Below are 27368 nucleotides of genomic sequence, written 5' to 3' on the forward strand. Positions count from 1 at the left end.
CGCGGTGTTGATATATTGGCAGAATTCGTACGGCAGCACGGATTCCGTAAATGCTTGCTTGGACGCACAAGTGAATAATTTACGATTGTCAGTTGGCTGAGAAGTCAGCTGTGTACCTGGCATGGCCGTATCTGTTTGTTTACGCGTGCGTGCAAGCAGTACGCCTGTTGCACTACAGCCGACGCTTCAGCTGCTGTAGCACGCCAACCATCGCCACGTTTTGTCACCTTTATTCTTGACGCTAAGAGGAAATATGGTCTCACCAATTCAAGATGAGGGCACATATTTTCGAAAACACTACACTTGATGCCATAATTAACGTGTATATGGGCGGTGATCCTGAATATGTGCTCGGCAAGTGTCATATTAGCCCGTAGGCCGTCCGCCATTTGAAGCAGACGGAGTCGCGCGGGCGGCGCATGGATTGGCTCATGCTTCAGCTACGACTTCCTCTTGAGTGACAAATGCAAATCTCGAAGGCCATGCTCCTGAAGCGATGCGAATCGGGGAGGCAAGTTCCCCTTTTTTAACCACAGTGTGGCACTGCTGCAATGCTTTGTTGCCAATAAATCCAATCCAAGTTGCTGTAGTGTATGAACCACGTTGGCTGTGCACGGGTGCTCGTTGCAGTGAGGTGGTAGTTGAATTTTATATTAGAAGTGCCTAGGCAAAATGTGCTTCTTATCGTGTGCATTAACCATCGCACAACCTCTGGACTCGTGAAATGCCGTGTGTTCGCCGTGGGTTTCGTGCGATACGCCAGTGTCAACAGTGTCTTACTGCGCCCGTCCAAGCTGCCTTTGTTCCCGCCTGCCTGCGCTCTCTCGTGAAAAGCCTGGTACTGGGGCTTCATCTCAGTGTATGGAAGAATTTGTTGTAGGTTGTGCATTCGTGGTGCTGTAGTTCATCGGCAGCTCTACAGTGTTTGCGCCCGAAAGAGAGTTGGTGCCACGGTACCTGTGAGACGAAAGAGCGTTTGTTGACTACGTCTTGAAAGGTAAGCAAGTTTGGCGCTTGCGCGCGTTGTTGTAGCTTATGGTTCATGTAATGAGCTTTGTGTAACAAGAGCAGAGCGCATTCTGAGCGTAAGTTGTCCATGTTTATGGTGCACATATAGTAAGCGATTTTACGAAAGGTTCTGTTGATGTTATCGCGTACTTGCATTTTCCTGTGAAGTATGCTACCCCGTCTGATTGCTCCGACTGAATGGGAACACAATTATGGAAACACTGAAAGTTAGTTTGTTGGGTAGTTTCCCGGCAGAAAATTATTCCGTATATAAGTATTTCCGCAAGTACACTGCAGGTGTGTATATGTCGATGTGTCATGGGCTTCACGCGTTGGCACAGGATAGCTATGTTTGACGCTTGCGCACATATTAGCTTGTATGAAGACTTTTTTGTATACAGTTCACTTTCAAGGCCCGCATCGCGAGAACCTGTCTGTATTCTATATTGAACTATAGAACCTGTCGTGTTCTATATTGCAAGGCAGATATACGCCGATATTGCAATGATGGGGTTTCTTTTTAATCGAGACATCCCAATCAGACGCTGGCTTTTACTATATATACATATTCAGGGTTCGTACACAATATTTGGCTGGAAATTCAAGGACATTTCAAGGATTTCAAGGATGCAAAAAGGAAGAATTCAAGGAGTGTTAGCGTAATTTTATTTCCTCACATGACTTAGGAAAGGAGCCCTATTTTCGCATTAATTTCTCTTTCAAGAGCTGTTATCTCCGCTTCTTTTTCTTTGGCTGTTCGACGGAAACTTCGTCGCCTTTCGCCTTTGTGGTGGGTCTTCAAGGCAGATTCCCCCATCGTTGCAATGTCGACCGTCTTCTGACATAATGCGCACATTGCTCGATAAGGATCGCTTGGTTCCGGTCTCACCCAGTGACGATAGTCCGTATGTTGCAGCCACGCAGGCTGAAACTTGCACTTCCCGCCTGGCATCTTGTCAAAGTAAACACACAACGCAAACGCAAACTTCACTGAAATGGCGCGCACGAGGCCGACAAACGGCCCGACTATAGTACCTAAAAGACACATACTAGTGTGCCGAGAGCGGGTGTCGCGGTAGCACCGAGTGTGATGCCTGCCGCCGCCGGCTGCTTGGTGCGCTGCACTTCGAGACTGTGCCGGACCATGCTGAGACATGGGCGGACTTCAGGCAAGACACGACGCGAGTCTCCCCATTTGCCCGGCGATCTGCCTCTTATGTTCTTGTCCCAATCCGCAATACGTTCGGGGTCTGCGGACGCGCTGGGTAATGATATGAGCCATTTCTTTCCGCGTCTCTGGCAAAATCGCGATTTCGCGACTTGTTCAAAGTTTCTCTAGACAGACGAGTGCACACATAGATGCAAAAAACCCACTCACAATAAGAAAAGACTGCAACGAAAGCGGCAGCAAGGCGAGAAATGAACTAAGCATTGCAATCGACGCGTAGCAATCAACGCATCGCAAACAAACGCGAGTCGAACACCGCAGGATTTAACATGGTGCCGACAGGCACCGCCGTCTGGTGGCCCGCGGCGGCAGGCATCACAGCCCGCGCCACCGTCCCGCGTTGGAGACTCTCGGTAGACAGCACACTAGAGTATATTCTAGGCACTATACGCAAGCCGAGCGAGCGATATGTCTCGCATTGGATTGGATTTCAATGCATATTAGTTGCCAGACGACGTAGGGGCTGCGAGATTTAAAACCGAAACTTCCTGATGTTGCCCTTTAGTCAACACAGCTTGTTTTCATGGGCATTCGTAAGCGAAAGGGCCTTAAATATCAGCATGACTTGCGGATGTACATCGTTATTTTCCTCTAGCGGAACAAATCCCACGGGATTTTCAAGGATTACAAGGAGCCCACGGGTATTCAAGTAGTTTCAAGGGCCCTTGAACTTATACTGTCAATATCAAGGACATTCAAGGATTTCAAGGGGCTGTGCGAACCCTGCATATTCATCTAAAGAACAGTATGTCAGTTCTTCCAGTCATAGGTAATGACTCTGCCTTGCAGTAATAAAGTAAGGGCTGCGATTTCGTAGCGATACTTTGCGCTCGATCCTACGTCACTCTTACCACCCACCGTGAACGGCCGGCTATTCCAGTTCATAACACGAGCAGAGCGTCGGTCAAATCACTGACGAAGAGCGAGAAGGAATACCATCGCTATACAAACACGACCTAGGGTTCAAAAGACTTTTCATGTGCTCAGTAATTTTTTCATAATCCAATGCCCTTTTGTTTTACTACATATTTGAGTTTCGGTGATTTTCCTGGTAGTCTTTTGTTTGCTGCATTCCCGCCTGGAATCTCACTTGTTACAAAATAACCGTGTAACTTCCCGAGATATAATGGTGAGAGATTTGTACGAGACGCTCATTAATGTAGCTGCTTGTGTGAGGCTCTTTTTGCAATTCCGCATTGCACTGATATGACAGGTCTCCAGATTCACATTGCAATTAATTATTCATTTCTTGCAGTTGAAGGCTATGCGGATTCTGAAGGCATCCCGCAGGAACCTGCAGCACTGCTGCAAGCTGGACAGCACCACGATAAAGCACCTGATCTGCGTGCTTTCACAAAGGTGCGTACAAAATTTTCACTGCATTGTGTATGTAGGATATGTTTGTGTAATATGCAATCATTTTACTCTGTGTGCCATTTTCATGATTTCTAGCGGCAAATCACTTGCATTTCACTTTTGGTCATCTGGAGGGCCCTCACTTTAATGAACTGACCTTTAACTAGCCTCCTCTGAGTTACATATAACTCTGACTTGAGTAACTGCATGATATACGCTGTACAGACTGTATATTAATCTAGTCAGCTTTCCTTTTTAAGATAATCGTTGATAAGCGTGAGGTCTCGAGATGTGTATCTTTTTGTCATTTTCATTATGCAGTCTTGTGAAGCTCACTTCTTACACTATTGCCTGTGCACCTATATTGTTCCCTCTAATCAGTCACACTTATGTATTGCATACCGTACTTCATTTCCTAAAATTAGCATACAAACAACAAAATTTTCTTCTTTATTAGGTAGCTGCTGAATCCCTAGCAACAGTATGAGAAGGTAATGCCTCAAGCACATAACAGACCATGTACCTTTTAATGTGACAAGTTCAATATGCGCCCCAAGTGCAGGTTGGCTTCATTCAGGCTGGAAGCTGGTCTCCTTTGTATGTTACAGAAACTTGCGGTGGTAACGCAAACTGCTAAATCATAACAATCCACCCAGTGCAGTAGTTGCACGCCACCACGACAGTGAAGCTGAAAGCTCAGCGTTGACCGTTACATTAGAGCTTCTTTTTCTGCGTGCAGTAGTTGCAAGCCACGACAGTGCAGCTGAACGCCGAGCGTTCGCCTTTACATTGGCATTTTTTTCAGCGTGTCTCTGCCCTTCTCCAGTTGACATTGGATAAAGCTTGTTCTTTGCTGTCACTTATCTGAAATGCAAACAATCCTTTTTACCTTCTTTCTTATTAATTGTCAGCTGTCTAGTACACAAGCTTCCGGTGACATGGTAACAGTGCTTACTACTGCCCAGAACTGATGTTTGCGTCTGTGGTTTGTGGTACCACATGCTCACTACCTCAGATTTCCTGCGATGTCACAATGAAGCTGGCTTCATGCTCAAGCTGTCCTGCACTTGGTGGAAATATTGAAATAATCACTTTTCAATATAATAATTTGTTGTGCTTTTAAAAAGCAAACTGAGTTTTCAAACTCTGAATAATGCGCACTAGAGGGTCCTTAAAAATGTTTTCTACCACTTAAAGACATGGTTTAGGCAAAAAGTGCTTTACGCATGTCATCGCATTTATTGAGTTAGGCATATCTCGCTGAAGCCGTTCTAAAAACTTTGAATATCTTTACTGCAACTGATTTACGGCTACTTCACACAAGTGTATGATTCCTACATGTAACACGTGCATATTCTGTGCAGCAGTACTGCTTCAGCAATGCTTCAGTCACTTTTTGGGTGGCATTTTAATACCCACAAGGACGTCGCCCAAAAAGAAGCTTTGCACCCCAGAGGTGTGAATGCCATTCTAAGTATGTGTGGCAAGGCAGTCAGTTAAAATCTTCGTTTTGATTGTGCGTCATTTTAAGTCAAATTCTTGTGCATGACTGCATCATGCTATCTCGTCCAGGTACAAGGCTATTCTAACTATTATTGCATTTTCCTCCTTTAGGCTTGCAGCAAAGGGGATATCAAGAACACGGGAGATATCAAGACCACATTATATTCACTGCTTGCTTGTGGCTTCTGAGTACATGTATGAAAGGGTTGGAAAATAAATATCAGTGTTTGAAAAGATTGGTGTTTCGCTAACAGGTACATACTTTTATATCCCACTCATGTTCAAGGTTACATCAGAACACTACCAGAAAATTTTTTAATGCTGGAAAATGTGGGTAAGTGTCACCAGGATGTTTCTAGGGCAAGCAACAGAAAGTTGGAAAAAAGTTACAAGGATGTTTCTAGGGCAAACAGCAAAAAAGTAGGAAGAAGTTACTAGGATATTTCTAGATCAAGCAACAGAAAGTTGGAAAAAAATTACAAGGATGTTTCTAGGGCGAACAGCAAAAGTGTACGAAAAAAGTTACTAGGATGTTTCTAGGTCAAGCAACAGAAAGTTGAAAGAAGTTACAAGGATGTTTCTAAGTATAAAGATGCTCTGCTTTAAATGTTTGAAGGATGTTCATTTATCGTTTAAAGAAAGTTTGTAAATAAAATTTTAATTCAATATCAGTGGCCAATAGTCGACAGGATGTTGGTATGAAGTATTTAGGAAGTTTAAAAACAATTTGAAAACTTTCAATAGACCGTTGGTAGGTTCTAGTAACATGTCTAAAAAATGTAATTCAAAGTTACTAGAAATTTTTGTAAGGGCATACCTAACGTGCTTCCTGAAATATTTCAAAAATTAATATTATCATGCATTTGTGGCTTTGTTGCGTCCTTCTTTGTAAAGTCTCTATATTAAGTGACAACAGCTACGGGAACTGCTGCAATGAAGTGCCCCAAATTAATTTGAATCACTCGGAGACGTTCTAAATGCACTAGTGTTACACGTACACAAACGATTTTGCATTTTACCTTAACTGAGATGCAGCTACCATACCCATGGTTTGACATGCATTAGTATCATTTTTCTTAGTGCTCAGATATTTTCACATTTTTTCTTGCGGGGGACACGGCTCTTTGGGACGAAAAAATCGCGAAAAAGTCGACTTTTGCAAAATAAAATTTTTTAAATCTGCAGGTTTTTCCCGCAACTACACTAAGTTTCTTCACCCTCGAATCAATATCTTAGCCACAACATCACTTTATTTTGCATCGTAGCGCGGACGTCTTGGTGTCATTTGAAAGGGTGATCTTTCGTCTTAAAATTCGCGCCAACTCCGGCACCATGCTGCCATTGGCTTTCTGAAATTACCGCGCCGAAAAAAAGTCTCAGCGCGGCCCCTTATTGGCTGTTTAGCGCACATGACCTGGGCTCGGCATACAATTGGCGGGATTCCTTTCTCGTCGTCTGCATTGCGCTCATCCGTGCAGTCGGGTGTGCGCCATCTTGTCCGAGCGTCGAGTCATTGACAAGTGAATTGACACCGTGCTACGCGATGGCCCGTAAGAAATTCCATACGAAGAATACGTTTGGTGCAAAGAAGGTGCGACGTGCACTTATCAACAACTTCAAGAAGCGTTGCACGACACATCCGGACGTCGAAGTCATCGCATCCCCCTCCGAACCCACCTCTGCTGACACCGCCGATGTAGGCCTAGGCCTAACAAGCCCGTCGCCGTGCGAAGGTGTCGAAGGTCACGTTCGTCACGATACGAAGTTTCTGACGCCCGCAGAATTGGAAGTGGGCAAAAAAAGAACCCAAGAAAAGCTTCAGCAGCTGTCGTCCACTCCCGCGACGGAAAGCAAGCGTTATCTCCTGACTGATAACACCGATGCCGCAGCTGAACCCGTTGAGCCGCTTGATGGGACCGTGTTTACTATAGTAAGTTTAGATGCGGTGAACATTCTGCGTGCGCGAATGTATTGCAACGAATGCAGTGGCGGGGATATGAAAATCATCAGAGGTGAGCACGAATACGGACTCTCTGTCAAGTTAATTCTTATGTGCGGAAACTGTGGTGATATTACGTCGACGTGGAGCTCGCCACGCATCCGTGGTGAACAGAAATCGAACCGTTCACTGTGAATGTTCTCGCCGCTCGAGCAATGCAAGCAACGGGAAACCGGCAAACAGCCCTCAATGATGTGTTCTCCACGATGAACATTAGCCGTCGCGGACTTCACACGAAGACGTGGCAACGCTACGTGAAGGAAAAGCTGACTCCCGCCACCGATCGTGCTGCCCGAAACGTGCCAAGCGAGTGAGCGTGCTCGGTTCAAGAACTCTACGGAGAATTGTGCCTCAATAACCCTGGGAACATCACGGTGTCGTACGATGGGTCGTGGATGACCCGCGGACACACCTCTCACATCGGCGTTGGCGCCGTGGTTGAACTCTTTACGGGTTTTTGTTTAGATTACATTGTCTTGAGTAATTTTTGCGCGGGATGCTAGACGGGCCCAAATGAAAGTGATCCTTCTTTCGGAAACTGGAAGAAGAATCACCAGTGCCAGAAAAACCCCAAGAAAAAATAGGGAGAAATGGAAGTGGAGGCCGCCCTCATTCTGTTCAAAAGGTCCCTCAAACGGCACAACCTCCGTTACACCACTATATTGAGTGATGGGAATAGCCATACCTATCTAAAAGGAAAAAGTTTACGGTTCTTTGCCAATAGACAAGGAGGATTGCGTAAACCACGTCCAGAAACGGATGGGTACGGCGTTGCACAATCTTGTTTCAAAAAACAAAGCTTCTGGCTTTCAGAGCCTCGGTGGAAATAAAGTCCCTTGATGTAGGAAAGTACCGCCACTCTTTGTACTTTGCCGCCGACGCGCGACCTCCTCGCCTCCTCCTCGCCCCTCGCGAGTCTCCTCCGCGACAGACGGCCTTGGGACGCGTTTTCCTGCACGATGATTGGTCTCCCTGCCGTTGCGCTTGGAAACGAGTGGAACTTGCGTTTTGCTTGTGTTTTGCTTTTTCGTTCCAGCCATTTTGCGCCTCAGCTCGGCTGGCTCGGCGTATAGAGAACGTCGCGCGCTAACATTGCACACTGTTTCGAGCACTGTCTGCTGGCGCTATGCCGTGCTTCTGCGCATATAACTGCAGCAAGAAGCGCGATGATGGCTATGCAGTTTTTACGATACCGCAAGGAAATCGTGATGGCTTTCGCAAAGTATTGGTATGCGTGTTGCAGTGTCTACTATGAAGTGATGTGGTGGTGACTGACTATGAAAGACGTAAAGGGGCTCCAGCTGCCTCTATTAAGTCGAATGCTTTACCTAAGCCTTCGAAGAATGCTTAGCAGTCAAGCGTCAGACTCGCTACGCCACTTATACCAGTTAAGCCAGCTTTTTGTGTTGTGAAGCCAAGCTCACCAATGTTCACTGCATATATACAGCTATTTTGTAAATGTCACTTGCGCTTTTCATCAACTACACTCCTACAAAACTCAAAACTTTTTACTCATTTACCTGCAATCCGGTAAGTGGCAGCGGCCAATATTAATGATGCTGCGGTTAATGGCATTTCGAAGAAGCTCGTACTAGCCAACTGCGATGTCACGCTAGGGGATTAAGCAGGACGTCATGACAAACGGTCGATACCCTTGGTTGGAAGACACGCTTTGAGGGGTGTTTGCCACTTCGTTCTTGGGCTGTATCCAACTATAGAGCTCTTAAAATTAAGGACTCGGTTGAGCATGCGCGCCCAGTATGAAACGAATCTCCTGAGCATTCGCGCATGGCATATTCTTTGCAAATAGTGGCTCGGCTCAAAAGAAAACGTGGTATCTCTTACACCTGGAGTGTCGTTTTGATCGCAACAGAGCCGATTTTTGGAAAGGACAAGCTCTTAGCGCAAGAACGAATTGCCCGTCAACTTTCGGCTGCACTGTTACTGCTTTATCATGTATTAAACGGTGTAGTTTTGTGCCATGGTGTAATGTTACTACTGTTGTTTTCTTGGGCATGTCTTTTTCTCAGCTGCCATCCGTACTGCATGGCATATTTGTACACTAGCATTGTTTTTCATTCTGAATATTATATGATACTCTTCTACGTTATCTGTATCTTGTCAAATAACGTTTTTTGTGCATGCACGAAAATATAGCATCTTACTGACCATTCTTTCTGTTTTTTGTGTGATAAATGTTTTTCTGATGTTTAATCAAAATCACAATTTTAACTATCCTACTACATAATTTAACGGTATGTTAGTGTGAACTATCAAAATACCTTTTCCAGAGGCGTATCTTTTGCCTAAAAATATAGAATGCCTTCTCCCATAGGTATACCGAGTATTTTTTAAGCTTCATTGACACCGATGCCTAAAGAATAATCTGTAAATACCTTTCCTCAGCTTCTGTTATTGTGGGTGATGAGTGGCTGCCGGCACCGCTTCATCGCACTGAAATTGTGCAACCGTCCTATTCAATGCAGAAACCACAGCGCAAAAGCTACTTTGACATTGAGACAAACACATGGACGGACGATGCTCTCGCCAGTAATTCATTATAAGAAGGCAGACTGAATATAATACCTGCGGTGCACATGCGTACACATACAAGAAAAAACTGCCAAACATAGAGCGATCTGCCACAAGCAATACTAGATCAGATGCAAAAAGTAAAGCAGCGTATCATGTGGCAGAAAAAATAACTGGAGTATAGAACTCGCCTCAAAGCTCCTTTTACATCAGTGTGTGTCATTCATACGGCTTTAAGATGAAACCAACCTCATCATAAACGTTGCCTTCAGCATTCTCCATGCTGTTATCACCATTTTTCAAAACATTCTACGCCACTGGGGCGCGCAACTGGCCCAAAATAACGCGCCTCCATCGAATACTGCGGCCCGTCCGCGGGAGCCCAGGCGCAATAGCGTGCCGTGCGCAGCGCGCGCAGCCGGCGGGCGAGGAGAATTGAGGAGGAAAGCGCGCGCGCGGAGGAGAGTGTCGCTACTTTCCAGATCAAGGGGCTTTAGGTGGAAAGGGTCAGCTCACAGCAGACCTTATTACGAGACTAAGCTCATATTACGGATGGGCGCTAAAAACGCACAATGGAGACGTAGATGCCATGCACAAGGCAGTGATGGCAACTTACTATCACATCACCTCCAATGACTTTGACTCGAACCACACATTTTGCCCAACAGGCCCCAATTCGTGGTGCCGTCAAAATGCCGCAGAGGCTAGGGGCGAACCAGCCCCAAAACATCCCCGAAACCTGCCGCCTGATGTTTGCCAGGCCTTGCTGCCCATTTATGAGCGTTTGAGTGACAAGAAGTTGCTCGAGAGGTGCCAGAGGGGAAAGACCCAAAACAGCAACGAGAGCCTCCACTCGGTTATCTGGTCTCTTGCACCAAAGGATCGCCATGCCTCCCTGTTCACCGTACAGACAGCTGTGGCAGAAGCAGTGCTGCAGTTTAATGCAGGGAATGTCAAAGCGTCTGCATCTATAATGCAAGAGCTAAGCCTCAACCCCAGCTCATTTGCAGTGATCGCATGGCTAAAGAAGATCGGCGGCGATTGAAAGCTTCAGCTCGAAAACGTGCATCAGCTGAAAACATGCATCAGGCCCTCAAAAAATGTCACACAGGCAACAATTCCCAAAATGACTATGTGCCAGGGGGATACTAGCCAGTTACAGCTGGTAACTTGTAATTATTTTGCCATATTGCTGAATAAATCGAGCTGTTTTTGTTTTTCTTGATTTTCTCAGAACTAGCTTTTTACTCACCCTGCCCGTTCAGAGCAACGATATCTCAAGCTGTAGGACAGCTGCAGCTGTAATTTTTTTTGCTATACGCAGCTAAATGAATAAAGCTTGAAGTGCTGCAAGCACATTCTTATTTTTCTACCTGTGTAATTTTTTATTTGCTTTCTTTTTTTTTTATTAGTAGCTGTGCTTTACTGAACTTCGATGAGCTGCTAAATTGCTATCTGTTGTTGGATAGGAAAACTGCTTGCAGCACTGCAATCCTTATACATTCTGCTTTCCACTCGTGCAATAAATATAACTTTCTGGTCAGTATATCTTTATCTATTGTTTCACTAAATAATAATAATTAACATTTAATTATCGTATTAATTACTTGAGCCACAAAAAAAGTAATTGCATTTTTAAAATCAGCACAAGAAAATACATATATCTGTGCATTTAGGTTGAATTTGCTCAATAAATAAATTAAGAAACCTTAAGATGCCATGTCCCCCCGTAACAACTTTTTTTGCATGACTAATAGTGTCAGTCCCATAATATTAAGGCAATCTTTACTATTACAGGATCATTAAGTTACTTATCACTACAATGACATCATGATTCCCTGCAGAAGTTTTCAAATGTACCGTAATTTCCGGTGCATAAGATTCTTTCTGAATTTTTCGTCGGTGCATCTTATAAAACGGTGCGACTTAGTACGTTTTTTTTTTTCTTCAGAAAAACTGCCATCAAAATCGGATTCGATGTTGTGGCCACGCGAAGCGCGCTGGTTAACTTAATTGCTACGGGTTCTGTGTGCGCTATTGAGGTGGCGGGTATGTTCTTCTCATGATCGAGTTCCCGAGCGCCGTGTGAGGACGGAGCAGCAACGCAAGTGGCGGCGGGCCGACCGCGAGTCGGCCGACCCTGAATTCGTCACATCTGCAGATCGCTTTCAAGATACGGCGCACGGCGCTGCGCAAACTACGCAGTTGCTACCAGTGTACAAGCGCCCCCCCCCCCCCCCCCCTCTCCCTCCCTCACGCGCTGACTTCCCGCTTTCCTCCCTTGTGTGCGATTCGGCTCACCATCGGACGCTTTCACTCGCACATACAGCATACGGCACGCGGGGACGATGTTATCGCCCTTGGACTTTACACGGAACATCGCGGCAACCACGACAGCAGAAATGTACCTGGAGTGGAAATATATGGCGCACATACGCTTGCACGTGACCTGCGTTCACGAAGTGAAACATCACTATGTTCTTAAATCGCTTACCGAACGAACAGGTGCGTCTTATACACCTGTGCGACTTAAATATGTTTTTTTCTGGAAAAACTGCCGTTTTGAGGGGGGGTGTGCCTTATACAAAGGTGTGACTTATAGACCGAAAAATACGGTAATTCATCTGCAGTGCAGGAGCTTACAAATTTCCTGGACTTCCTGAACAAGTGGGAGGTTCATGCAAAAAAAGGTAGGTTCTTAAGCAGTTCCACAGCTGCAGGCCTGAGAGTAACCATTACAAGTACATTGGCTCTCTTGAATTACGTACGTTAAGAGTTCACACCTGAGCCAAGACAATCTCGAAAGCACATTCAGAATTGTGAGGCAGTTATCAGGCTGCAATGCCTGCCCAAGCCCACAGCAATTCCTGATAACTATTAATTGCCTAAACTATTATAATTTGGCAAAAAGCGTCACTGGGTCAAATGTGCCTGAAGATGTGATCAACTCGCTTCTGTCAGTTAAAGACCAGAAAGCAGGTTGCCAAAAACAGCAGCAAGTTATCGCCATGCTCATCAACATTGGTGATCTTGACGGAGCACAGGCCGCACTTGAGACTAAAGGAGACATGACAACGCATTCCTATAAAACCCAAAGGAGCCACTCAAGGTTGCCACACTACACTGCAGGACACGCTGCCCGGAAATGGATCTTGAAAACCAAGTGCCATGTGTGCATGAACCAGCTACTATTGCCTGCTCCTGACGGCAAACATTTAAACACTTCCATGTTCACATGCACATGTGATTTTGGTATCCTGCTGTACCCCTCTCTGAGCCTTATCAAATTTATTAGTGAGCTTGACGACATCTTCACAGGATGTTTCAGCACTGCAGAGCTGCAGTATGACAGTAGTATGGATGTGCTGGCCCCTGGGAGCAAAAAAGAGCCTGAATCGCAAAAGATGCGATCAACACAGCAAGGAGCTTTCTTTATATTTGACTAGATTTTGTCTAGTAAAGAGGCCGCATTTTTTTGTCAAGGGCATCAACAAGTCTCGTGACTATATTGCCACGACCTTGACACGACTGAAAGCCACTCGGTGCAATTCCATGCTAGGCACGTCGGGTTGATCATCGAAGAAGAGAACGACGAAGGTGCCAGAGTTGTTCTATAAAACATCTATAGCGTCGACGGAAGTCTTTTGTTGTTTTGTCTGTGACAAACTGGTGGAAGTGCTGGGTACGCGTCTATGTACTCTGACCCCCAGGATCTGCAAGCGGACCACCTACGCAAAAGCCGACGGCTTCAAAGACTACCTCCGGAATACGGCCTTCAAGATCTGCCGAGGATGTCGACCACAACCGCAACCCAGACACAGGAGACATACGGTACGGGACAGCCTCCTGCGTCGCTAGTTCTCCACACGCCCCAATGGCCGCGGCCTTTCCATGGTGAGCCTTTTGAGGACGTGGAAGATTGGCTCGATGACTTCGATCGTGTGGCCGAGGTTAATGATTGGGATGAACGGAAGAAGCTAAGGCGCGTGTACTTCGCCCTAGAGGACTCTGCCCGAACATGGTTCGCTAACCACGAGCCATCCATCACCACCTGGCAAGAATTTCAACGGCAGATACGCGATACGTACAGCAGTCCCGCAAGAAAAGAGCGAGCAGAGCAAGCTCTCCAGAGCAGGGTTCAAAAGCCTAATGAAAGCGTAGCCATGTTCGTAGAGGACATGTCGCGGCTTTTCAAGCGTGCTGACCCTGGCATGACAGAAGCGAAGAAGGTCCGCCTGCTGATGCGAGCAGTGAAAGAGCAGCTGTTTGCAGGACTAATGCGAAGGCCTCCAGCTACAGTAGCTGAGTTTGTCAGTGAGGCGACAACAATGGAGCGAGCCCTTCAGCAACGCTCCTCGGTCTACGATCGCCAAATCACCCTGGGATCAGCATCTCCATCTCTCTCGTTGCCCTGTGACACCGATGCGCTTCGAGAGCTTGTGCGTAGTGTCGTGCGGGAGGAGCTTGATCGACTACAGGGAGTGCGTTTTCAGCCGACCGCAACGGCCCTCACAGATATCGTCCGCGAAGAAGTCCGCCAGGCGGCACAGCCATTCGTGCAAACCCGACCTGAAGCCGCCCCTGTACTGACTTATGCGCAAGCAGTGAGGCTACCTGCGCAGCCCGTGAACCACCATAACCTGCCTTCTTCTGAAGAACCGCTGCGCCATTTCCAGGGTCAAACTTCGCATACAACTATGTACGAGTCCACAAGCCCCCGAATCAATACGCGAAAGTCAGACGTGTGGCGCACACCTGACTATCAGCCACTCTGTTTCCACTGTGGCGAAGCGGGCCACTTGTACCGTGCCTGCTACTACCGACGAATAGGACTCCAGGGATATCACCCCGGCGCTCGTCGCCCACGTGAGGGAGAGCGCCTGAGAGAAATCCAGCAATATCTGGCCAGTCGAGATTCGTCGCCGTACGCGCAGTTCCCACCGTTTGAACAGTCCCTGCCAACGAGCCGATCTCCGTCTCCACAGAGGCGCCAGTCACGATCACCACCTCCTCGACGATCGGCGTCACCTAGTCGCTACACTACGTTCTCCGCTTCTGTGGGCAACCGGCCCACGAGCCCAAGTCGGGGAAACTAAGAACAGCGACCTCGGGGGGTGGGGCCGCTGTACAACGCACTTCGAAAGATCCTCCGCTGCGACACCCCGACGGCGACGTCACCGACGGCGACGTCACCGACGACGATAACGATGACGACAACGATGACTGTGTACCTTCGGCACCTTCATTCGAAAACCGTAAACCTGTTTCAGCCGACATACTCGTTTCTGTAGATAACCACCCGGTAACCGCTCTTGTCGATACTGGTGCCGATTATTCTGTTCTAAGCGGACAACTGGCTACTGCACTTCGCAAGGTGACGACACCGTGGCCCGGACCTAACCTCCGTACAGCCGGCGGTCATGTTCTCACACCGACCGGCAAATGCACTGCGAGGGTACGCATTCGTGAGGCCACGTTTGTCGCTTCATTTATTATACTGGCAGAGTGCTCTAGGCAGATCATTCTCGGTATGGACTTTCTTCTAGAGTACGGGGCAATCATAAACCTTCGCGAGTTGCTTGTCACTTTTTCCAGCGAACATGCAACTCATTCGGACGACTATCACCTACAGTCCACGGTGTTACGCGTTTCTGGTGACTGCGCTACTTTGCCACCACGGAGTACTACGTTGATCACTGTGGAAACAGACGACGATCCTCCCCATCTCGGAATTGCTGAAGGCAATCTGTCAGTCTTGTTGGCTCGACAGGTTTGCGTAGCTCGCGGCATCTTGCAGCTGTCGTCACGGACTGCTCAGATTTTAGTGACTAATTTCAGTCGTGAATACCAGCACTTCGCCCCACGAACTGCCATCGCCTATTTGGAGCCAGTCAGTGACAATCCTGCTTGTTTAACTGTAGGACAGAATGGTGCAGATGCTACCTGTGACGTACCGGCCAACAGCAAGATTGATGTGAATTCAAAATTATCAGGTGGACAACAGGCTAGCATTCGGAGCCTTTTACAGTCTTTTGCGGACTGTTTCGCTTCAACATCGAAGGTCAACCAAACGCCTATTGCGAAACACCGAATTATTACAAATCCCGATGAAAGACCCGTGCGCCAACGTGCCTACCGTGTTTCTCGTAAAGAGCAAGACGCCATCCGCAATCAAGTCCAACAAATGCTTACCGACGACATCATACAGCCCTCCACCAGTCCATGGGCGTCACCTGTAGTTCTGGTGAAAAAGAAAGACGGTACAATGCGTTTTTGTGTTGACTATCGCAAGCTTAACAACGTTACGAAGAAAGACGTTTATCCCCTTCCCCGCATCGACGATTCTTTGGACCGCCTTCGACATGCCCGATACTTCTCATCGATGGACCTACGCAGCGGCTACTGGCAAATAGAGGTTGATGACCGTGACCGTGAGAAAACCGCCTTTATTACGCCTGATGGACTCTACGAATTCAAGGTCCTTCCTTTCGGATTGTGCTCTGCGCCTGCTACCTTTCAGCGCATGATGGACACAGTACTATCAGGTCTCAAGTGGCAGTCATGCCTTGTCTATTTAGATGATATCGTTGTGTTTTCTGACACTTTTGAGCAGCACCTACAGCGCTTACAAGCAGTTCTTGACGCAATTCGTGCTGCTGGCCTGTCCTTAAAGCCTGAAAAATGCCATTTCGGGTATGACGAACTCAAATTTTTAGGCCATGTTGTCAGCTACGCAGGCATTCGACCAGACCCCGACAAAACCATTGCTGTCGCTTCGTTTCCTACACCTGCGAACAAACACGAACTCCGCCGTTTTCTAGGGCTTTGCGCATATTATAGACGCTTCGTGGCTAACTTTTCAAGGATAGCCGAACCTTTGCAGCGGCTAACAAAGGATAATGTTCCGTTTGTCTGGGAGCAGGACCAACAAGAGGCCTTCTGTGAACTACAGAAACGTCTGCAAACACCTCCCGTTCTAGGACACTTTGACGAAGACAGTGACACCGAGTTGCACACGGATGCCAGCAACGTTGGCCTTGGTGCCGTCCTCGTACAGTGGCAAGATGGAGCCGAGCGCGTCATTGCGTACGCAAGCCGCACTTTGTCTCCAGCTGAAAGGAACTATTCGACTACGGAGAAGGAATGCTTGGCTGTTGTGTGGGCAATTGCTAAGTTCCGCCCATATTTGTACGGCCGATCGTTTCGAGTTGTGACAGATCACCATTCATTGTGCTGGCTCGCCAATCTGAAGGATCCCTCTGGCCGTCTCGCACGCTGGAGTCTTCGCTTGCAAGAATACGACATGACGATCGTGTTCAAGTCCGGGCGTAAACACACCGACGCCGACTGCCTCTCGCGTGCTCCTCTTCAACCGTCGCCATTCGATGTTGATGAAGAGGACGCATTTCTTTCCATTGTCACAGTGTCAGACATCAGCAAGCAACAGCGCGATGATTCAGAACTCCGGCCTCTCATCGACTACCTTGAGAACCGTCTACCAGAGCCGCCTCGTATGTTCGTCCGAACGTTATCTTCGTATTTTCTCCGCGATGGCGTCCTCTACAAATTGGGTTTTCACTCAACCGCAACCGCCTGCCTCCTTGTAGTGCCGTCTGCACTACGTGACGACATCCTGCGGGCCTCTCATGACGAGCCATCTTCGGGCCACTTGGGATTCGCACGGACGTTCTCACGCATACGCCAAAAGTACTTCTGGCCTAACCTTCGCCGTGATGTCAAGCAATATGTGAAGACATGCCGCGACTGCCAGAGACGCAAAACACCACCCCTGCGTCCCGCTGGACTTCTCCATCCCGTTGATCCTCCACGGATCCCTTTTCAGCAAGTCGGCATAGATTTGCTTGGACCATTCCCCACGTCGAGGGCTGGTAACCGTTGGATTGCTGTAGCCACAGACTACCTTACACGTTACATTGAAACCAGAGCTCTCCCACGAGGCACTGCTAATGATATTGCGACCTTCTTTGTACATGGCATCGTACTCCGCCACGGTGCTCCGACAGTGGTTATAACCGACCGGGGCACAGCATTTACTGCGCAGCTCACAGAAGATATCATGCATCTCAGTGGTTCAGTTCACCGCAAAGCCACTGCTTACCATCCCCAGACGAATGGGCTTACAGAAAGGCTAAACAAAACGATCGCTGATATGATTTCCATGTATGTTGACGTCGACCACAAGAACTGGGACGACGTTCTCCCATATGTTACGTTTGCATATAATACTGCCGTTCAAGAAACTACCGGCTTCACCCCTTTTCGCTTGGTGCATGGCCGGGAAGCTGTAACAACGTTGGACGCGATGCTTTTACCCACCCACTGTTCTAATGTTGTCACTGATGCTGCCGAATTCGCTCGATGCGCCGAAGAGGCGCGCCAGCTCGCACGAATGCGTATCCACTACCAACAACACAACGACGCCAACCGATACAATCTTCGTCACCGAGACGTCACTTATCAACCTGGTGACAAAGTATGGGTGTGGACACCGATCCGCCAGCGTGGTCGGTCGGAGAAACTTTTGCGCCGCTACTTTGGACCCTATAGGATCGTTCAACGACTCGGCGACGTGACATACGAAGTGATTCCTGAAGTAGAAGGCACCACTCGCCGTCCCCGACGCCCACGCCTGTCCGATGTCGTTCACGTCTCTCGGTTGAAGCTTTACTACTCCCGCTGACCTCAAAGCTCTACACCTCTCTCATCATCTACGTATACCTTAACAGTATCACTGTGGCACCCCCCAAGTGCATCAATGTTCTGCATCGAGACGATGCTTCTAGGGAGGGGGGTAATGCCACGACCTTGACACGACTGAAAGCCACTCGGTGCAATTCCATGCTAGGCACGTCGGGTTGATCATCGAAGAAGAGAACGACGAAGGTGCCAGAGTTGTTCTATAAAACATCTATAGCGTCGACGGAAGTCTTTTGTTGTTTTGTCTGTGACAATATATATGCACACAGAAAAGCACAGCTGCCTTTAAAGATGAGTCATGCATAGAAAACCTGCGCTGCAGGATTATGTTGGGGAACACTGGGTGCGCAGTAGTTAATAAAATGTGTTGCACTGCTTCCTGTGCATTTGCGTTTTTCGGGCATTGCTGCTATAAGACTGGGTAGCAGTGCACAAAGTTTGCCAGCACTGTTGGCAGCGCATGTGAAATGATTACTGGATACGTGAGTCAGAAGCGCACTTCTTATAGAGAATACTTGCTCTGGCATTACTATAAATCGCACGCTTCTGTAACTGAGCTGCACCAACAACGCAAATGAAAGCATAGGCAGGCGATCGCACCACGCGTTGTAGAGCGGGATAGCTATTACTGCAGGTCACTTGCTCTTATGTAAATAATCATTACGACGTCGGGCACAAGAACTACTGCCTTATACACGATCGCGGGTGTAAGTGTGGGGCGGGGGTAGGGGAATTAAACGTGCATTTTACTCACTGCTATGCATTAATTTAGACATTTTACAGGGTATGTTTTCACTCAAAATCAACAATCGATTTCACACCACGCGAACATGAGCCAAATTTCTGTGCATGCCAAATACGCACTGCGTGGCAGGCTGCATAAATGCAGCCGAGAGGTGAAGACGCATTCAAGTGCAGTTGACTGCAGTGCCACCGCCAACATTCCACATGCGGTGGCCCTCTCCCCAACAGCCGGTCACACCACTCAAAACATTCTATAGTACACTTTAGAGAGGCCCTACCCAGTCCACACACTAGGAAAAAAGTGTGGAGGCAGTCATGTGGTATTTTTTGCTGTAGTGGCCATGTTGTCGGAACACAATGGCGGTATTGTTATGGTGGTGTTTGCTCATGTGTGTGCTGCTCCGTAGATCTTGTGCTGAGATAAAAGTGCACGCACACATCCACACAGCCCGGCATGGTTATACGTCTGAGGCAAGAAATGTACATGAGAGGAGAATCTGCCCCGACAAGATGGCAGAGTAACGCCAACTTGCAGTATCAATGAGCTTCACAGAGAGTGACATCAGGGCCTCTCCTCAGTTTTTCCTTCCTCCATGATCCCGCTTTAAGTGATTATGACAGCAGTGCTGACCGAAAAAAGAAGTGCTGTCCCCTGGAGCGTTTTGTCAGCCAAGGAAGAGCGGGCATGGCCTCCGAGCCGAGAGGATGTTGCGCGCTCTCTACTAATAGCGTACACCTCCCAATCTCAGAGGCTATAGAGCAGGATACTGGAAGCCAAGCCTGGCCCAAGCCAGCGGAAAATCCAACCAAGATGAGGTAGCATGGCTCGAAACGAGCGATTTAGTCCGGAAAACTGAACTTTGGTTCCTAAATTCGTCCGAAAAATCGGTCACAAAAATGCATTAGCTCTATGGGAACCCTGACATTGCATTTATGAAGTCCGGAATATCCATCAAGTCTGAATTTCTGGAGTCTCAAAAATCTGTCGGCTATAGTATAGGCAGTGCTTGCTTGAAAGTCGTTCTTTTCGATGAAATATTTTATTACCTGTGACAGTCGCTGTGTTAGATCAAAGAATTGTATATTACATGAAGGAGCATCTACATTGAAAAGCTTTGTAGGATCCAGTAAAGCTTACCTTCTGCCTCTGTCAATCTGCATTTTGCAGAAGTCTCCGCTACTCCTTTTTCAAAATACATTCCACAGCTAAAGGAACATCATGCATATTCAAGGGCAAATTTCCAACTAACAGAAGACAATTGCAAGGCTTCAAAGACAACAAGTGAAGACCGGCAACAGAGTCGAAGTTCCTAGTTGGCTGCGATGCTAATACCTTGCAGCTGATTAATGAGAGACTCACTGCATGGCACATTAGAGACGATGATGTTGGTGCGTGCCAAGTTGTTTGTGTAGCTGCACCAGGACAGGCTTCAGAGCATGCTACACTTTCTTTTTATTGTCAACATTACAAAAACATACACCGGGTTACCGTGTGGTAGCCTTCAACCATCTATCTCATGCCCCACATCAAAATGGTTATATGCTTGCCATTTTATTTTGGCACGCAGCCATTCACATAATTTTGATGCCGTATTTCACCCTCCTTCGTAGAAGTAAGTACAAGAAAACATCATCATATTTATTCCTTCTAAAAAAAAATCCCATTCTGAGTGAATTACAGCCTAACCTCGATATATCGAACATGGATATATCGAATTATTGCCTATATCGAACCGTTCCTATATCACGCAGGAAATCGCATGCATTTTTAATTTTTTATTTCGAACGATGTTTGACGCATAATGGATATATCGAACTCGGCCACCCCAGACCGCCCGCGCTCCGTTGGCAGGCGGCGAGCTTTCCCGCAACACTCTCGAAACTAGCGGCAGCACGGTGGGCGTTTACGACCACTGCACACATCGATGGCGCCGAGAGCGCCACTTGAACGTAGCGGCGTGCGCACGCCGCATCCTTGCAGCGTCGACGGGTCGACGCACTGCACTTGTTGACTAGCTCCTCCCCGTCGTCGCATCCCTGGTCGCATCGATCGTTGCGCTCGTAGCCTCGTTGTGTTCGTGTGTGTGGAGTTAGGCCTGTCGCACGTCGTGGTGTGTGTAACGATGGCTGCAAACGCTAAGAAACGGACTACTCTGACTTTTGCTGCTAAACTAGAAGCAATCCAGCGCGTCGGGAATGGCGAGAAGTCGAGCGTCGCAGAAGCGTTTGGCATACCAAGGAGCACATTGAGTACTCTGCTCAAAAACAAAGGCAACATAAAGGCCAAGGCCGAGAAGAGTCAGCACTCCGGCGCACGGCGTGTACGCAAAGCTGCCTTCGAAGATGTTGAGAAGGCGCTTCACGAGTGGTTCATAGACGCAAGGGCCCGAAATATTCCTATATCGGGACCGATCTTGCAACAGAAGGCACAGAACTTTGCATTCATTCTCGGCGCCGAGAATTTCAGTGCGAGCCGCGGTTGGCTGCAACGATTCAAGACTCGCTTCGACATTGCTGGGAAGACGGTGTCGGGAGAGAGTGAGGACGCCAATGATGAAGAAATTCAGAAGTGGCTTGATCATGAGTGGCCCAAAGTTCTCGCAAAGTATGAGCCTAACCAAATCTTCAATGCTGACGAGACGGGCCTATTCTGGCAAATGCTTCCGCGACAAACGCTGGACACTCGCGGGGACAAGTGCCACGGGGGCAAGCAAGGCAAGGCCCGTGTGACGGTCCTATTGGCTGCCAATATGGATGGAAGCACGAAGCTGCGGCCACTTGTAATTGGCAAGTTCCAAACCCCGAGGTGCATGCGGAACTGCCCCAATATTCCGGTGACTTATGCCTGGAATAAGAAGTCGTGGATGACGAGGGATATTTTCGTCAAGTGGCTGAAGGCGTGGGATTCGGACCTGGCGCGTCAAGGACGGAAGGTATGCCTTATTGTCGACACCTGCACGGCACACCACACCGATGCCCAGCTGAGCAACATCGAAGTGGTATTTCTGCCGCCTAACACCACTTCGAAGCTGCAACCGTTGGACCAGGGCATTATTCGCACATTTAAGTCAATATACAAGCGTCGGCTGATCGAAATTTTGCTTGTCAAGCTCCGGATGGGCCAAGACCTGAAGATCGATCTTTTGGGCGCCATCCAAATGCTGAAAGCGTCGTGGGATAACGTCAAGCAGTCGACGATAGCCAACTGCTTTCAGCATGCGGGCTTCGCTGGCTGCACTGACGAGGCATCAGTGGAAGAATCCGAGGATGCTGGGTTGGCATGCGCAGATGAAGAAAGCGAGCTCGCCGAAACATGGAGCAAGCTGGAGAGCTTTGTTGGTGCCGAGCCGCAAAGCATGTGCATCGACGACTTCGTTGGAGGTGACGACAGCACTGGTACAACAGCGGAGCTGACGAATGTGGAGATCGTCGCCAAAGTTACTGCTGAGCAGCCAAATGAAAACGCTGCCGAGATGGATCCCGCAAGCGCTGATTATGCCCCACTCCCTACATCAGCTGAGGTCATAGCTGCTCTGGCCCTTGTGCGCCGCCACTGCGGCGCGATTGAAGGCACCGGCCTATCACTTGTGGATCGCCTGGATTACATTGAGGACGCAGTCGTCAAACACGCCATTGCCAACAAAAAGCAGGCTACCCTTTTTCAGTATTTTAAGCCGACGCAATAAATGCTTTGTTTGAATCCTCAAGTGAGTACTTACTGCACCATGATTGGTTCATTGGTTGTTTTCCACAAGTTCTTGACACATTTTTTACTTGATTTTTTTATATCGAATTCTGAATATATCGAACTGTTTCGCGATCGCCGCGCTGTTCGATATATCGAGGTTCGACTGTATAAGCTGGCTTGCTTGTGTACTTTTTTTTTCACTATCTGGATATTTGTAACACGTCTTATGTGTGTTATGCTTGAGTAAATGTTCATTGCGAGCATGCCATTCATTTCAGAGTACCGTATATACTTGCATAACGCATGCACTCACATAATAAACGTATCCCCAACTTTGCTCTTGAAAATTTGAATTCGTTTTCCCCCGCATAATAATCGTGCCCCAACTTTGCTCATGCACAATCCCACGATCGAACAACCGTGCTAGAGTTTTTAGGAGAGACTAGAATCTTTTACTCTCGCACACGTGTTTAAAGCAAGCACACTTAATACTTCCCACATGCTTGCCGCCTGTGCCAGCGCAAAGGTACCTCACAGACTCGAAAGAGAAAAAAACACTACTGGCTCCCTGCAACAGTAACATTACGCAGTTTACGGACTTTACTCTCACGTAATAGAGCATGAGTGCGCAATGGCGCATGGGAGAGTCCAAGCACAGAAGGGTGGGCCAGCACTTGGTCAGCATAGTGGGCATAGCCGGGCGTAGTGTCGAATTCACGTGTCTGTTGCTCACTTTTCTATTTGTTTTTGGTTTCGCTGTGTGCAGTGGGCCTTAAGTCGAGTTATAGGCCTGCTGCAGGACAGAGTTTATCTGGTCACAAAATGGAAACGCTGATCAGACACCAATAAACTTTGACATGCCGATGAGCAGGACAATGCAGGAAAGAGATGCACATAGCGTGCTGGTCAAAACAACAGGTGCCGAAAAGCAGCGCTTTAACGTGATGCTTGCGATAATGGCAGATGTCCAGAAGCGGCTGCGAGGATGTGCTGTTGTGGAACTACGATGTAGATCAAGCATCGTTGGTAGCATTTCACAAAATGCTACCATTGACAATGTTTGCCCCAAAAGATGCGGTTTTTCACAGGAAAAAAAACAACAACAATACAGTGGAGTCTCCTTGATATGATCTTTAAGGCAACTGTAAAATAAAGCGTATAATCCGAAAAACGTATTATGAGGAAAATAAAAAAAAATGTATCATACCAAAAAACTTATTATGCAGAATCGAGGTTCCACTGTGCAAGGACAGAATACAGTGGAATCTCGATGATACGAATCTCATGGGGTCACGAAAAATACCTGTATTAGCCAAAATTCGTATAATCTAAACACAATTAAAACTAGCTAAATTAAAAAGTCAGAGGTGAACTCACTCAGGCACACACGTAAAAAGCATTTACAGTATAGACCACTTATAACTTAACCGTTTATAGTGCAGAACTGGCTACAACGCAGCCTTTTCCGACTCCCGTTTACCCTCCCATAAATTCCATGTATTACAGTGCAGCCGCGTGAGATGTGGTTTCCGCGGGAAAATGTCACCGACAAGGGCGGTAGCGAGCAGACAAGGGCGGTAGCGAGCACGCTTCTCAATGAACTGCGCCAACCGATGGGAGAGGAGATCAACGAGGGCGATGCGGAGGAAGAGCATGAGACGTGGAGCATAAGTCCAAGGGCGATAAGATCGTCGCCGCGCGCCGTATGTGCGAGTGAAAGCGCGCGGGGGACACACACCTTCACGGAGAGCGAACGCACAGAGAGCAAAAGCGACTTCCATCGCGCGAAAGGCCGTGGGGGTATGGGAGAGAGGGAGGGAGGGGGGGTCGACGCTGTGCTGCAGACGGACGCAACCTTGCAACCGGATGCAAGGGTAACTGGCAACGCAATCTCCCACGCGAAAAGAGCAAAGCGGGAAGGCAGCGCGGGAGGGAGGGGGGGGGGGGGGGGGACTGCTTCTACTCTGCCAACAATTCTTGTACATTGCACCTGTGCTGGCTGTCGGTGTTGTCGCGCGCACTGTATCTTGAAAGCGATCTCCACACGGCTCTGACCTTTCTATGCGCTGTGCCTTACGCCGCTCAGTTTCCGTTGAAGCGATAGACCGCACGAACCTTTGCTCGTTGCGGCGGCCGCGCTTCCCCATGCCTGCGTGGGGAAAAGCACAAAAGCAACAAAAGCGCCACCGCTTCAAACTCTTCGTGCCCAGTCGCGGCCTCCGCGCTGTCCAGCGCCGCGTACGCGCCTCCGCACCAAAAGAGAAAGGGAGAAAGCGCATTACTGGGCGGTGTTCTCTTTCGCGGCCGTCGGTGGGGCGGCGTTTATTCGTATCAACCGACGCGGGTCGAAAATAGATTCGTAATAATCGTTCTCTAGCACGTTGCAAAGTAATGGGGCTCGGCCAGGACCACAGGAAAATTTGTATCATCCGGAAATTCGTATTAGCCGTGATCGTATCATCGAGATTCCACTGTAACTATCCTGTTTGGCGAAAATATGTCCGGCAGTCACAAGCTTCCACTGCTGATCATTAGTCAGGCGAAGAAGCCTCGGTGCTTTAATAATGTGCAACTACAGTCGCTGACCATTTATTCGGACGCTGAAAATTCGGACATGCTCGTTTATTCGGACACCTTCGCGGCACCTCCATTCATCCCATTGAAGTAATGTATAACCACGACCGATAGTTCAGACGCCTTACAGCGCGCCGTTAGATTTTTCGGACTCGGGCAGCCTGGTCAGATGCGACGTCGAACACCACGATACAGTCACGACAAGCTGGCCGCGATGTTTACATTTTGCTAGGTTGTGAGCACTGAAAGGGCGCGCTTGCTATGGTTGGATTGCTGGTGCCTAATCCACGCAGCACCTACAAGTTACAGTTGCTGATCTCGAAGGCTATACTTTTGTTGGCTGCACCTATTGGTTGTCGTGTTTCGGATTTAGCCAGTCCAGTATCCATTGACTGTATACCGTGTCCAAACAGCAGGCCAGGCCAAGCCAAGCCAGTGTGCTTAGAAGTCGGTGCTTGGCTTTTGTGTTGTCAGTTGTTACTTGACCTAGGCCTTGTCAACAGCTACCTTTCAAGTCTCGCTCTTTTGCTTTGTGTGTTAGGCCTCATTTGCTTGTTCGATCTCGTTCAGTCGTTGCGTAGTGCGAAATGGCTCCGACGCCTCCCGTGCCATCTGCGCCGACGAGACGCAGCAATTACAAGACTCTGACGATGGCGAAGAAAGCAGCCATTATTCGTCATGTGGAAAGCGGCCGACCTAAATGCAAAGTTGCTCGGGAGTTCTCCATTTCGAAGCAAACCGTCTCCGACTACTTGAAGAACAAGGGGAAGATCCTGGAGGCAGCGGAAAAAGTGTCTGCGGGGAAGCAGAAAAATTGCCGCGATGGCAGCCATCCTGAGCTGGAAGAGGCCTTGAACATGTGGCTGAGCGCCACTGTAGCTAAGCGGATACCCATGTCTGGCGATCTGCTCAAACAAAAAGCAGAGACGCTGGCCCTGCGCATGGATATTACTAGATTCAAATTCAGCGATGGCTGGCTGTGGAATTTTAAAAAAAAGTACGACCTGGCATTTAAACGAATGTGTGGCGAGAGTGGGGCTGTCGACCTAACCCTTGTGTCGAACTACCGCGCAGACAAGCTGTGTGCACTGCTGCGCCAGTACTCTCCAGACAACGTCTTTAACTGCGATGAGACAGGCCTTTTTTATAAGATGTTGCATGACAAGATGCTTGCTTTCTCCGGGGAGCCCTGCCACGGGGGAAAGCATAGTAAGGAGCGTCTGACAGTTGTCGTGGGAGGCAACATGTCAGGAACGGAGAAGCTTCCGCTCCTTGTTATAGGAAAGTCAAAACATCCTAGATGTTTTAAAGGGGTCAAGACGCTGCCTGTCTGGTACGAGGCAAACTCAAAGGCCTGGATCACCCAGGATCTTTTTGAGAAGTACATCCGGAAGCTTGATCGAAAATACGAGCTTCAGAACCGCAAGGTGCTCATGTTCGTCGACAACTGCGGTGCCCACGGGCACATAACCAACCTGAAGGCAATTGATCTAGAGTTTTTGCCACCAAATACAACAAGTGTGTTGCAGCCCATGGACCAGGGTGTGATTAAGAACTTGAAGGTTCCCTACCGATCGCGCCTTTTAAATCGCGTGCTCTTGTATGTGGACCGCGGCAAGAACTACGTTGTGGATGTGCTGTTGGCCATCGGCATCCTGTCTGATGCCTGGAAGGCAGCGACGGTGGACACAATCCGCAACTGCTTTTACCATGCAGGATTTTTCCTTGATGAAGACAGTGCCACAGGCCACGACCCCCCGGCTGAGCTGCCGCCTGACACAAACGTTATCGACGACCTCAGTGCCAGTGGGGTCGATATCCCCGCTGTTACGTTTGAACAGTTTGCTAACTTCGACAGTGCCGTCCTGCCCTGCGCCGAGTTGGATGAGGAGGACATCGTCCATCAGGTTCTGGAGCCGCCGCAAGTGGACAGCCACTCTGATGTTGATGCACCGCCCACACCACAGCCATCGAGTGCGAACTTGGCGCCCAGGCCTTGTCACTTCTTTGTCTATAGC

The 27368-nt window shown here is 48.3% G+C and overlaps 3 protein-coding genes across 3 annotated transcripts in view; 2 read left to right on the plus strand and 1 right to left on the minus strand.

Moving 5' to 3' along the window:
* Positions 1–27368, plus strand: part of LOC125944791 (tigger transposable element-derived protein 6-like) — a 116006-nt gene that overhangs the window by 84887 nt on the left and 3751 nt on the right. The window lies entirely within an intron of this gene.
* Positions 1–27368, minus strand: part of LOC119450668 (KICSTOR complex protein ITFG2) — a 120718-nt gene that overhangs the window by 32275 nt on the left and 61075 nt on the right. The window lies entirely within an intron of this gene.
* On the plus strand, positions 21650–22843 carry LOC119448942 (tigger transposable element-derived protein 6). Its single transcript, XM_037712146.2, has one exon. The coding sequence runs from the start codon at positions 21746–21748 to the stop codon at positions 22772–22774; it is 1029 nt and encodes a 342-aa protein (XP_037568074.2). The 5' UTR covers positions 21650–21745; the 3' UTR covers positions 22775–22843.

Source organism: Dermacentor silvarum, chromosome 4 (assembly GCF_013339745.2).
Source record: "Dermacentor silvarum isolate Dsil-2018 chromosome 4, BIME_Dsil_1.4, whole genome shotgun sequence".
Taxonomy (NCBI): Eukaryota; Metazoa; Arthropoda; class Arachnida; order Ixodida; family Ixodidae; genus Dermacentor; species Dermacentor silvarum.

Excerpts from the sequence above, each read along its gene's own strand:
- LOC119448942 (XM_037712146.2), top strand. The coding sequence starts at position 21,746 with ATGCTTCCGCGACAAACGCTGGACACTCGCGGGGACAAGTGCCACGGG.